The sequence below is a fragment of the Lutra lutra genome, chromosome 4 (assembly GCF_902655055.1).
Source record: "Lutra lutra chromosome 4, mLutLut1.2, whole genome shotgun sequence".
In the NCBI taxonomy this organism is placed as follows: domain Eukaryota; kingdom Metazoa; phylum Chordata; class Mammalia; order Carnivora; family Mustelidae; genus Lutra; species Lutra lutra.
Genome location: NC_062281.1, coordinates 135,766,917 through 135,780,987, shown reverse-complemented (window position 1 = coordinate 135,780,987; position 14,071 = coordinate 135,766,917). Strand labels below are relative to the sequence as shown.

At 33.7% G+C, this 14,071-nt stretch overlaps 1 protein-coding gene across 3 annotated transcripts in view; it reads right to left on the bottom strand.

The window, feature by feature from the left end:
* Positions 1–1,943: 1,943 nt before the first annotated feature.
* The window catches only part of LRRIQ3 (leucine rich repeats and IQ motif containing 3), a 203,301-nt gene continuing 191,173 nt past the window's right edge, over positions 1,944–14,071 (bottom strand). Inside the window, exons 7-8 of one of the 3 annotated variants that reach the window (XM_047725515.1) lie at positions 12,689–13,412; positions 1,944–2,530 (exon numbers count right to left, since the gene is read on the bottom strand). In XM_047725515.1, the coding sequence (XP_047581471.1) occupies positions 2,374–2,530; positions 12,689–13,412 (881 nt within the window). In that variant the 3' untranslated portion in view covers positions 1,944–2,373. The remainder of the gene's footprint in view (positions 2,531–12,688; positions 13,413–14,071) is intronic. The other 2 variants (XM_047725513.1, XM_047725514.1) reach the window with 2 other exon arrangements.

Sequence of the window (14,071 nt, the reverse complement as noted above, 5' to 3'; positions counted from 1 at the left end):
TATATCTTTTATATTGTATATCTATTAACAAATTATTATAGTTAATAATACATAGCCAAAATTATAGACTAGTCAAATAATAGGCAGAAAACTTTCATCTGAGAACATTTTTAGAGTCCCTTTCTAAGCTTGTCTTAATGTGATTACATAAATGAATGTATATTTGCATAATGGCCTCTTTTCTCCTGCTGTTATCCTGTCCCTCTCCCATTTCCCCCTCCATGGAATGACTTTTGTTAGCCTCTGCAATTCCCAGACTCACTCCTGTTGGCAGAAAAATAAGCAACTTTAGGAAAATTTTTCTTCAAAATATGATATAAATGTATCAAAAAGACACCAGGTAAATCTCAAGAAAATGAATCATTCTCATTAGTTTATGAAATGTTTACTGCCTTTGTACATAAGTATCACTACCATGAACTGAGTGCTTTGTTTGTATATCTCATCTATGTCTCTCTTATGTCACAGCAGTGCAAAACTAGAAACTGTATGGCCCACAAATCATACAATTTTACTAACTGGTACTTAGTGAAAAAGTTTGCTAACCCCTGGGATACACTATCAGTAGACCTGAGTTTCCATATTTATATTCTCAGTGTTAGTTTCCTCACTATACAGGAAAGCCAAGAGCATATTTATTGGGATTTTGTAATGGCAGCATCCTTACTTTGAGTACCAAGTTCTCTGTTGATTAAATCACTATTAACTGCTGGCTTAATGTAGTCAGTTGTGTTACAAAAACTTTATCATAATTGAATTTCCTTTGGATCAAGTAAGGAACAAAGTAGGTATTCTTGATCACACTATAAGCCATGATTCAAGAACCTATGCTCTTTTCAGTTTGTAGCTCAGTCATTTTTAGCATGTTTTCCAAGGTGGTGAAAGAAAAGAAAAAATCATGGAGGACAGTGCATGGTACATACCTGTAGAGCTGGCAATCATTTTTACTCAGATTTCATTGGTCAAAATTCAGTCCTGTGCTACAATTAACTGTACAAGGGAGACTGAAAAATATAGATTAATCATGTCCTAAAGAAATAGGAAATAGGTTTGTTGAAAAGTCAGCCAGTCTCTGACACAGAGACCTTCTGCACATAGAATTTATAGGGCTTCATATTTAATAAGATGTTGTGCAGTAAAAGAAAAAAATAAAATGGGGCACCTGAGTGGCTCAGTAGGTTAAGCGTCTGCCTTTGGCTCAGGTCATGATCCCAGGTTTCTGGGATTGAGCCTTGCATCAGGCTTCCTGCTCAGCAGAGAGTCTGCTTCTCCCTTTCCTTCTGCCTGCCATTCTGCCTACTTGTGCTATCTCTCTGTCAAATAAATTAATAAAATCTTTAAAAAAAAAAAAAAAGAAAGAAAGAAAAAATATCTTCTAAACTTTTAACATGGAAAACCATTTAGATGGTTATGAATCTATGGGAGTTTGGGAATATAAGAGAAACAAGATTGGGGAGGGATGAAATAACAAAAACAGTGAATTCCATTTTAACATATGATTTTAACCCACTGAGCCACCCAGGCGCCCCTTTAACATATGATTTTAAAGGTACTTTAATGCCTTCCAAGTCTAGCATGCATTTGGAAATATAGGAGACATACTAAGTCTAAAGATAGAAGAGATACAGATTTTTGATTCTTCAGAACAGTAAGTGGCAGTAAGGTCATTAGATTGACCTGGGATAGAACTTAAATAGAAAAAGAGAGTTATAAACAAAAAAAGCATTGTGTGTAATATAATATCTGCCTTAGTACAAAGTAATAGAAACATTATCTTATAATCACCAAGGAAGCCAAAAGGAATGCTTAATTTCCAGTTTATGTTTGACATTTTCTGAATTTTTATAAGGATATGAATCACTGATATAATGGTGAAGATTTTATTTTGAAATAAGAAACTCAGAAATTGTTTTAACAAAATAAATGGGAAATATAATTAAATATATGAAAGTACGTAATGAAACTAATCAAGGTACACAGTGTCTTAATAAAAGTCAACAGCTGGGGCAGAAATTACTATGCTAAGATTGCCAGAGAAACTGAAAATAGCTTTAGGATAACTATCCTTGGAATATGAAGCAATACAATTAATGCCTTTGCATTATTTCCTGCAATAAATTAAATAAGTTTTAAATGTTCCTTGGACATCTGGAAATATAAGGAACCTTTTGAGGGTGTCAAGTTAACTTGATTCAAATTAAATTATGATCAACAAGAGAAACAGTTTAATTATTGTTTATATTTTAGAAGATTTATATACAAATCCATCTTGTTACATAGAGTATTTCTTCTTTCATAGAATTATTTCAAAGTCCTTCAACTAAACATATTAGCCATAATTCAAAAGGACCACAGATGTAACCTGGCATTGGTTCATTTTGTCACTCCTCTGGGAACTTGAAAGACGAAATTCGTTTTCATAATTGCAGCTTTTGTTTGAGCATCTTCAAATCTTTCACAAGCTTTTTGAAAGGCAATCATATCAAAAACAAATTTTTCTTTACAGTGTTTTTTATATGTTTCTTGAGCCCTAAAAAGAAAAAAAGTAAAGTAATAGAATGAGATACTTTTAAAAAACAAAAAGTGTAACAATTATTCAGATTATTAATGGTAAGTAGATGCTTTTAAAGCAGACATACAAGTGGGAAAAAATTAGAACTTCACTTATTGCATAGAATTTTATTAGAACAATAATACCTATAATTTATGTAACAAATAAATACCTATAATTTAATAATATTTATATTATTTTTAATATTTCTAAGATTTCTATTGGTTGTAACAGAATTTTCATAAATCCTGGTTTAGATTCCCAACAAAGCATCTAAACCAGGCTATGCTAAGATTTTCAGAATTTTGGGGGCTCCTGGGTAGCTCAGTTGGTTAAGTGTCTGCCTTTGGCTCAGGTCATTAAACACAGGGGCCTGTGATTGACCCCTTCATCAGTATCCCTGTTCAGTGGGGAGTCTGCTTTTCTCTCTCCCTCTGTCCCTCCCCTCTGCTTGTGTGTGCATGTTCTCTCTCTCTCAAATAAGTAAAATCTTTTATTTTTTTAAAGACTGTATTTATTTATTTGACAGAGAGACCGCACATGCAGGGGCAGGCAAAGGGAGAAGGAGGCTCTCTTCTGAGCAAGGAGCCCAGACACTAGGGACTCCATTCCAGGACCCTGGTATCATGACCTGAGCAGAAGGCAGACACTTAACCAACTGAACCACCCAGGCATTCCTAAATAAAATCTTAAAAAAAAAAAAAAAAAAAAAAAGATTTGCACAACATTTATTTTAAGCCTCACTATATCCAAGTTTTTTCTAGGATGCTGTTATGGACTGAACTGTGTTCCCACTTCCAACCCCAAAATTCATATTGAAGTCCTAAACTCCAGTTCCTTCGAATGTTACTGTATTTGGAGATAGGGTCTTTAAGAGGTAATTAATTTTAAATGTTATCATGCAGATGATATGAGTGGTGCCCTTATTAAAAAGATGAGGAGACACTAAGGATATGAACACATAGAATAAACATCATATTACAACATAATGAGAAGGCAGCCAGGGAAAAAAGTTCTCAAACCTGAGAAACCAAATTTGACATACCTTGATCCTGGACTTCTAGCCTTCAAGACTGTAAGAAAATAAATTTATGTTGTTTAAGCCACTCAGTCTGTGGTACTTTGTTATGGCAGCACCAGCAGACTATTATGGACTCTAAGTTGGGAAAAGGTGAATGAGGTTACCCTGTCAAAACTAGAAAATGTCCTTACAGGACTTCACTCATTCATCCTCATTCATACAATAAGTATGTATTATAATGCCCCTAGATGCTGGAACCATAAAGATAAATACGACATAACTATGAGAGGTTTATAGAAAGTAGAGAAATAATGAATACATAAATAATATTTTAGTGGCATAAAGCACTATGTAACAATACAAGGAAGGCATAATAAAAAAATTAGTAAATATTATCTGAAGAAGGGGGTATGGAAAGACAAAAAAAGACCAGATTTGAAATAATCCTTGAACTTAGTCTTGAAAGATGTATATTTTTCAGGCAGAAAGTATAAGGGAAGAACATTTCACTCATGTATGTTTGTTTAAATAGCATGAACAACTAAAATAAAGGCAAAGATAATAGCATAGCTTGTCATGCTCTAAGAAGTGACAACACTCTAATTTCTGAGACAGTGGAACAGATAACTCTGAAGAAACAGACTTACAGCAGATCATAGAACTCTTGATTTATATTTACATATACTCGGAAATCTGGACTTAGGGAGTAGAAGAAAGGCCAAATTCGGAAGTCTGCAACTTACTATGTGATTTTAGACAAGTTATTTCTGTTCTCTTTACCTCATTTTCTTCATTTTTAAAAAGGGGATAATCCAACTCATGAGGTTCAGTAAAATACTAAATGAGTTAATACACTTAAAATCCTTAGAACAGTGCCTGACATTTAATAATTCCTTTTACTGGATGGATAATAATGGTATTCATCAGGATAGGAAATATAGGAAGAGCAGCCAGATGAAAAGAAATATCAGAATTCTCTTTTGGTAATATTGTGTTTAAGGAGCCTGGCTGTCCATGTGGTAATGCTCACATAGTTGACCAGAGAGAAGCAATGGTTAATGGATAAGAGAAAATGTAGTAAAGCCATTCTGCTTGGGGTTGAGATGCAGGTCTGCAACTTACTGTGGGATGTGGGACACATTATTTCAAACTCTGTCTGAATCATTTTCTTTATCTTTAAGAAGAGATATTCTAACTCATAGGATTTAGTAAGAACTAAATAGCTAATACATTTAAAGCCTTTAGAATGCCTGACATTTAATAATCACTCAATGAAAATTAGCTATAACTATTTTGAATCTGGATCTCTAGAGAATAGCTATATCTGGACATGTAGCAGAGTAGAAGTCATGGCCAAAGGGACTTTGCACATGTAATTAATAGTATTAACTAAGTCTAAGAAATGTATTAAAATAATCATCATACAGATAACAATTATAAACTCTGGACTAAATGTAAAAAACAAACAAACAAAAGAACACAATGAAAACAAAAAACTAAACTATTAAAAAGTACTGAAGAGTGAGAAATAACAATCTATTATATTTATATATGCCAGGGTCAGATAATTGGAAAACAAAACTAAGAAACAATTCCATTTACAATAGCATCAAAAAAATAAAAACAAATACTTAGGTATAAGTTTAACAAAAGATATACAAGACTTATGAGTCAAAATAATAAAGTATTTTTGAAAATTAAAGAAGATCTAAATTAATGGAAAGTTCCACCATTTCAAGGACTGGGAGACAATATTATCTAGATGTTAATTATCCCCAAATTTATCTATATATGCAATGCAAACCCAATGAATATGCTAAGAGTCTTTTTGGTAGAAATTAACTTTTAAATTTGTTTTACATTTATAGAAGATCAAATTTAGATTAAGATTATATTAAGATATAAGATTAAGATGAATAAATATTAAACTTAGGTATTTTGAATTTATTAAAATTTCAGTTCTATGTCAATGCAAAGGTCTGGTATTAACCAAAGCAATCTTGGGAAAAGAAGAACAAAGTTAGAGTTTGCATTTTCTTATTGCTGTGTAACACATTTAATGTAAAGGTATTGGCTTGTAAGAACAACCACTTTATTATTTCACAGTTTTCATGGGTCAAAAGTCCAGGCACATGGGTGGCTCAGTTGGTTAAGCAGCTGCCTTTGGCTCAGGTCATGATCCTAGCGTCCTGGGGTCGAGTCCCACATCGGGCTCCTTGCTCGACAGGGAGCCTGCTTCTCCCTCTGCCTCTGCCTGCCACTCTATCTGCCTGTGCTTACTCTTGCTCTCTCTCTCTGACAAATAAATAAATAAAATCTTAAAAAAAAAAAAAAAAAAAAAAAGTCCAGGCACAGCATGGTTTAGCTAGCTGGGTTTATTGCTTTTGTTCTCACAAGGCTGAAATCAAGATGTCAGCCGGTGCTGTGGTTCTTCTTTCTTTCTTTTTTTTTTTTTTTTTAAGATTTATTTATTCATTTTAGAGAGAGAGTGCACAGAGGGAAACTTTAGCAGACTCCTCACAGAGTTGGGAGTCTGATGCAGGCTCAGTATCAAGACCCAGATACCATGACCTGAGCCAAAACCACGAGTCAGTCACTCAAATGACTGTGCCACCCAGGGGCCTCACGGCTGTGATTCTCATCCAGAATGTGAGGTCCTGTTTCCCAGATTCTTGGTTGTTGTCAGAATTCATCTCCTTCTCATTCTCTCCACATAGTCTCTTTCATCTTCAAGGCAGCCATGTCATATCAAATCCTCCTACTTTGAATTTCTCTGCCTTTCTTTTCTATTACTACATGTAAGGCTCATGTGATGCATTGGGCCTGCCTGGATAATCCAAGATAATTTCTCTATTTTAAGATCCATGAATTAGTACCCTTAATTTAATGTTCAGAATTCTTGTTGCCATGTATGTACTGTTATGGGTAAGAGGAAAAAGAGTAACCAACTGAGGGAGAAGCCAAAGTTAGAGGCCATACAATTAATATTAGTGTAAATTTACAAGCTAGTGATTTCTTTTAGTCATTTTAACCTGAACGCAAGGCATAGAGATAGTTGGATTATTCCAAGGTAGGAGCTGGGGTGGTTAGCATTGTGGAGGCAATGAAAGGAAAGAACTTCAGAGACACTGAATGAAATGGAGGAAAGAATAACTGATATGAAGAACCCTGGAGGACATAGTAGAAATGAAAAGAAAAGAAACATTTAAGGAAGTTTATTTGAGGCTCAAGAGTCATAATATATTTGAATAATTCATGTGGTGAAATAAAAGAAGACAAGAATTGAAAAGATAAAATATTTTATTCATAAATAAGTATACAAGGATTTAAGATTTACGAGGTAGGGCAGTTCCAAATGATGAAGAAGCCTTTATGTGTCTATGAAAATGAGTTTAAAGGTTGTTGAGATCCAAAAGTATTGGGCAATTGGGAGGGCTGTTCTTATGAATTTAGAAGTTCACTGTGATTACAGCTGAAATTGGATGGAAAAAAGCTTTATAAATCAGGATATAAACACCAGAGTGAATAAAGAGAGTAGTCTAGGAGGTAAGCTGATGACCAAACTAAGGACAAGCAGAAGATGATGTAATTAGATAAAGTGCCTTATGTGCCAGATTTTCCATGCTAATTGATACTTTATTGCAAAGTGGACACCCTGCTGTTCTGCCCTGAGAACTTTCATCAGAGTATGAATAAGAATATTTTGGAAATTTCATGACCAGCTTTTACCTGAGATATATATTTTTTCTCATTTCAAAGTCTCTTTTTTTATTCATTCTTAAATACCCTTGCAGGTAGTTTATCAACTTTCTAAACTAGAGTTTTATGGTTCCTCTTTCTTTTTTCATGCTTCCTCATTCCACAGCAGGATCAGGAACTAAATTCTCAGTAATGACTTCCCTAGCTATTGAGATTCATCAGAATGCTTTTAGGTCAAGTGTTTGATACATTAATGAAGAATCAACCAGGAGGAAAAAAAAACTGAAAAATTGCTGAGGTCTCTGGCCAGACTTTACTTTTTTGACTCACTGCTCTCTTCTGCATGTTGATACAAAATCTTTACTTGAAAACATTTATAATAAAATTCAGTAATGTCTTTTAGGATATGTTACCTATATAGCCAGAATATTGCCTTATTCCTGTGTGTTTTCAAGGAGATGGATAATATCTTTGCAACAGCTTGCAGGAGAAGATAATTCAGTTAAGATACATTAGGAAACTCATTTGACTCTGTATCCTCTACAAATTAATGATGGCCAGGCATTCAATTTGCTGTGATAAAACTAAGCTGATTGAATTTCTCTAACATTGATTTGCACTGGATTTGTATTTTGATATACTAGACTAGCTTTCATTCTCTTTTCCAAAATATATACTAAATTATAGAAAAATTATTTCCAAAAACCATACATACACACACACACACATACACACACACACACACCCACACACTATACATTAAGGAAGACGTTTTTAAATTTCGGAGGAGAAATATATAAAATATTTTCATATTTAAAAAGATATTATATAAAGAATTTCAGTAAATAGTTTAAAAATTGCTTTTAACTAGGAAAAGGCAAATGCTTTCTTATTACGTTATGCTCTTTTCTAGTACAAACTACTTTTTAATGATAGCATTTAAAATTATAAATGATTTATTTATTTTATAATTCAAAGGTGTACCTTTTAATCCACTTCACTTATTTCACCCATCGCCCTACCCACTTCCCCTCGGGCATACAGAGATGAAAAGTATAGCATCAGGAATATAAGCAATACTATTGTAATAATGTTGTATGGTGACAGACGGTAACTACACTTACGGTGGTGAGCACTCAGTAACGCATAGCATTGTCAAATCATTAGGTTGTACCTGAAATTAATGTAATACTATATGTAAACTATACTTCATCAATAAGCTTTTAAAAATGTAGATGAAATAAGCAGCAATATGGATCACTAAGTATTTCTAGGCAAGCCTTAGGCATATGTATTTACACTGTTTGGATAGTTAAAAATGTCACCAGGATAAAACTGTGACTTGACAAGCTCCAATCTAATATCAGACAAAATTGTGTAAAAGACTTTGAAAGAGTAAAAAACGATTACTGGGATCCTTTCTAGTGTACCCTTCAGGGTTATCTGTGTCTTTCAATCTCATTGATCTATTCTACAACCCTATATAAGTTTAAGAAAGCTATGAGTAATACAAATGATTCTTGCCTATAAAAGTATAAGCAAATTTAGTCCAGTGGAGTTATAATTATCACTGGTGGATAATGACTAAATTTATTTTGGCATTCCTGGTTGCCTTTATATATACATGCTCCTAGAATTGTCATTTGAACTGGCTAAAACATCTTATTGGTTCCTTAATTAGTTAAATAAAATCTTTGATGTGTTCATTTTATAGTGTAAGTTACAGTTTATGCTCTAAAAAATATCCTTTGTAAAGAAGTTTTAGTATATATACAATGGAATATCATTTATACATAAAAAGAGGGAAATCATGCTATTTGCAATAACATGGATGGACCCTATGCAATAACATGGATGGATCCCACCTATGTATGGAATCTAAACAAACTGAACTTACAGATAACAGAGAACAGATTGGTGCTTGCCTGAGGTGGGGGATAAGGAGTAGGTAAAATGGGTAAGGAGGTCAAAAGACACAAAGTTCCAGTTATAAAATAAGTCATGGGATGTAATATATAGCATGGTGACTATAGTTAATAACACTGTATTGTGTATTTAAAATTTTCTGAGAGACCAATCTTAAAAGTCCTCATCACAAGGAAAACAATTGTAATTATGTGTGGTAACAGATAGGCTTATTGTAATCATTTTACCATATGCAGAACTATTAAAACATTATGTTGTACACTTGAAACTAATATAATGGTATATATCAATTATACTCTCCATAAAAAAAATCCTTTGACAACTAATACAGTTTAAATTTATTAAATATAGCTTAATATATTTTGAGTCAATATTAATTTTCAGAGCCTTTGCACTAACTTTAGTTTAAAATTTAAAAATCATCATGAAACAATTTTTTAAAATTTTTGAATTTGTTTGAGAGAGCTTTGTCCCACGTGTATTCTGAGGATTAGCATTCTGAGACATTTCTTGAAATGAAGTTTCTGTGGTAAAATGCATGCTTAAAATAAGTTTTATTTTTTTAAGTAGGATTCCTAATGGTCTTTACCATGTGACTGTCCACTGAAATTACAGTCCCTTTCTAAGCTAATTTAATGTTTCTTAAGCAACTGCACTTTCAGTCATCCCTCTTCAAAAATCTCTGCTATGAGTAGAGCAATATTCACTACACCCTCCTCTCCCCCCTATGTTACCTATTCTGAACTCTTCAGTTTTGCTCATCCACTTTGCCAATTATGATTTCCCCCAGCACTTTGCTTTTCCAAATTCAAATTGACAACTGTAATTTCCTACTTCTATTTTTTGTAATGATTCAAGTATATGCTTATATCTGCCACTGAACGGTGAGTTCTTAGAGGATCAAAAATATGTTATTAATTTTTATATGGGGGTGTTGGGGAGAATTGAAATGAATTAACGCTTTGATATTTAGTTATGTTTTCTCTTTGAGGGTGTCCTAGATTACTCTCATCTATTTATTACCTACCATTTAACTAGAAATTTTAATTTTGTCTTGAAGTTCTTATATTATGTTTGTATTATTATTTAACTCTGGTAGTCTTATTGCCTGGTGACTTATCTCCCACCTAGATTTTCAGTTTATTGGTGTCAAATAATCTTTATGTCCCCATATCACTTTGACATCTTCAATAGCTGAAAATGAATTACCATTTGAATGATTTTTTTTTAAAGATTTTATTTATTTATTTGTCATAGAGAGAGAAGCGAGAGCGAGCACAGGCAGACAGAGTGGCAGGCAGAGGCAGAGGGAGAAGCAGGCTCCCTGCCAAGCAAGGAGCCCGATGTGGGACTCGATCCCAGGACGCTGGGATCATGACCTGAGCCGAAGGCAGCTGCTTAACCAACTGAGCCACCCAGGCGTCCCACCATTTGAATGATTTGAATGGAAGGTGTTCCCTTGTAGAAATGCCAATGATCACAGAGAAGTAGAAAAAAAAAAGTGTAGGAAAAATTTATTATCATAAAATAAGCCCTTATTTTAAGATAGATACCTATTCTAATAACTAGTGAAGCTATTTTCAAAATTTGGTAAATTATATTTTTAGTATATATTTAATAATTCTGGTTATATATCTTCACTACACATTCTGAAAAAATACACATTATTTCTCATTCCAATGGCTGAAGTATTAAGCACACTAATATACATATGTATACATACATATATATGCATACATTATACATGTATTATAGATATAGATACATACATAGATATATAGATACACACACACACACACACACACACACACACATATATATACATATTATTCGCTTGCCCCAGGGATCTAGCATATGACTTAAATGGACTTACATGCAACCATTACTAATTCAAAAACCTTTTTTTATCCTATTTTTCTCAATAAATAATTACTGAATAGATTTTGGAACTGTACTAGTTTACAAACTAGTTAGGAAACTACTGTACTAGAAATGAAAAGATAGACCAAATTATTTTATAAAGGTCTTTACACGCTAAACTGATAAAGGCCATCTCGTGGTAACTGCTACAACTGAGCTCTAAATCAAGTACTATAGGAGAACTACCAAATGAAAGGAATTAATTCAGACCAGAAGAACAGTTGTGGAAAGCTAAAAAGTACAGGTATCATTTCAGTTGGTTACTAAAGGATGAATAATAAAAGGATGAATTTTGTCAGTGGTTATACAGTTCATACAATGCATGACAGGGGCAAATAGGGGACAAATAGAAATACAGTCACACTCAGCCAAGCAACAGCCACTAGTGATGTGTTTCCCTGGAGAAATACGTGCCTTGTCCTTCTCATACAGGCACTAACCCCTCACCAATTTGAACACTCCAAATCTTTCTAATTTGCACAATAATAATAGAGGTTTGTTTTGCATAATAATATGTAGATAGCACTAACATTATGGGCTTGTAGTACTCTTTCGAAGTTCATATTTTAAGAAAAAGGGGATAGAACTAGTAAGGTCACTGGAATAAGAAACTACAAATTTGGGTAGGGAATTGGGAATAATTTAGTCTTTATGGAGCAAATAGTGCTGTTAGGGGAAGAGAGAAAGGCTATAGCAGAAAATTTGGTGAGACCAGTCTAGTTAAATTGGAACAAAGTATGATGTCTGAAATGCTATTCAGATTTTATTCTGTTGGACAATGGCAAAGCATCAATATACTTAAGTAGGAGGTAACATGATCAGAACTTAATTTTAAAAGACAGTTGTGGGCAGGTGCCTGGATGGCTCAGTCAGTTAAGTCTCTGCCTTAGGCTCAGGTCATGATCTTATGGTCCTGGTCCTGGGGTCGAGCCCCTGGTCAGGCTCTCTGCTTAGCAGGGAGTCTGCTTCTCCCTCTCCTTCTTCCCAATACCCTCCCCGCAAGCTCTGTCTGTCTCTCTCAAATAAATAAATAAAATATTTAAAAAATAAAAGACAGTTGAAGCTTGGCTAGAGAACAGATTTGGGTTGAAGAAAGGATATCTTGAGAATGCAGATGGAACTCTCAATTTGAAGGATAAATTGTGAATCTTAGAATGACTCTGAGTCTGCATTAGAATGGGAGAAGTGGGATTAAAAAGGATCAGTTTGAGACTCCTTTTAAAAGTAAAATGAGTAAGGAAACCTATTAGATGTTCGCAATGGGAGAGACTGAGTTGTAAAAGACTGGTTTCTAGCAATGGTCAAGAGGCTAATGATGATTGTCATTTAAAAGAACAACCATTCATTAAGAAGCAGGTTTTGTTGTTTGGGGGTGGAGGTAGGATGAGATGGAGCTGTTTTATTGTCTCATCTTTGGTAATATGTAAGAACATTTTTGTCCTTATTTGTTGTCTCTATTTTTCACAGAGAATGTTATAAACAAAGTACTGTTTATTAGGTCCCAATACTTAGTATACAATATTAACATGTAATTGAATTAAAAGCCTCTATAATATCAAAACTGTACTTACCTGATTTCCTTCATTTGTTTTAATAAATTCTTTTGATATTTTTCCATTTCTAGTCTTTGCTGAACAATCAGACATTTTTCTTGTAAGACAGCTTGATTCTTCCTCAATCTGTCCATTTTAATAATTCCTTTGGATAAAAGAGTGCGCTCATTACTTATGTTTTGAATTAATAAACGGTCTTCAGCCTTTTGTTTTTTTTCTGCTAGAAACATAGCTCTCCTCTCTCTAACTTTCTTGAGGTAATTGAATCTGTCCTGCCAAAGTTGTAGTAAACCATTCTGAATTGTCTCATTATCTTTTGCAATTAGTTTTTGTGCAGCATTTTTTTTCTTATTTAGGTTTTCTTGAACAGTTGAGCGAACTCTTTCTTGGGCACTTTGTGCAATGGTGATAGCTGCTATTCTTTTCTTATGGCTTTCCTGCTTCTTTTGCTCTGAGTAATATTTATCAATATCCCGAAGTGTTTGGAGTTTTATACCAGTTCTGTGTGCTGTAAAAAACTCTTTCCTTACATTACTCTTCAACAGCATGTCTTTTTTATTAATTGCTGGTTTTTGATGAGTAGTAGGAAACGGCTGGACATATGTAGGAAAATAATAGTTTTCTTTCAATAATGCTGCATACTTCAGTGAATCTGAAGTATGTATGGGTAGTTTGAACACTGATATCCTAAAACTGGCATCCAATTCTTCATTCTCACTTTCATCTTCAGACTCCTTCTGACCTATATCATATGGAAGACAAATATAATACATTTCGCAAATGCTAAGCAGTTTATTTTCTGCCCCTATTGTTTTGAAAGCTACATTAATAAAGTTGACAACAACATGTTATTGACTTTATTAAGGAGCATTTTTCCCACTGATGTTCTTTGTAAACTGTGTTTTAATAGTGATTTTGATGAGAGAAATCACTATTGAAACCATTTAACACAAAAATGCACTGATTCCTGTATTTTCTGTATTATCTCTCACAATCACTTAACTGGCAATGACTGAATAGCAGTATCTTATCTTACACTTAGTACTTAATGGTGCATATTATTTTTACACTTAGTTATTATTAGCTTATACTTGCAAAGGACTTTGTAATCCATTTTACCTTATTTGTCTTAACTGGTAGAAATGAATAGCTACCATCATAATTGTTTTTTCTCTTGTTGGACACACAAATCCCTCAACCTCCTTTGCTATTATGTATAGTAATGAGACTAAGTCCTCTCTAGTAAAGTGTGAACAGAAGTAATGTGTGTCATTTCTGGTCTAAGGAAACAAATATGTTTTCTCTATATTTTCTTTCTTCTTCTGACTCACTAGACAGAGATAAGGATAAGGCCCTAGAAGATGGTGAATGCACAGTGTGGAAGGATCCTGGCTCCCTGAA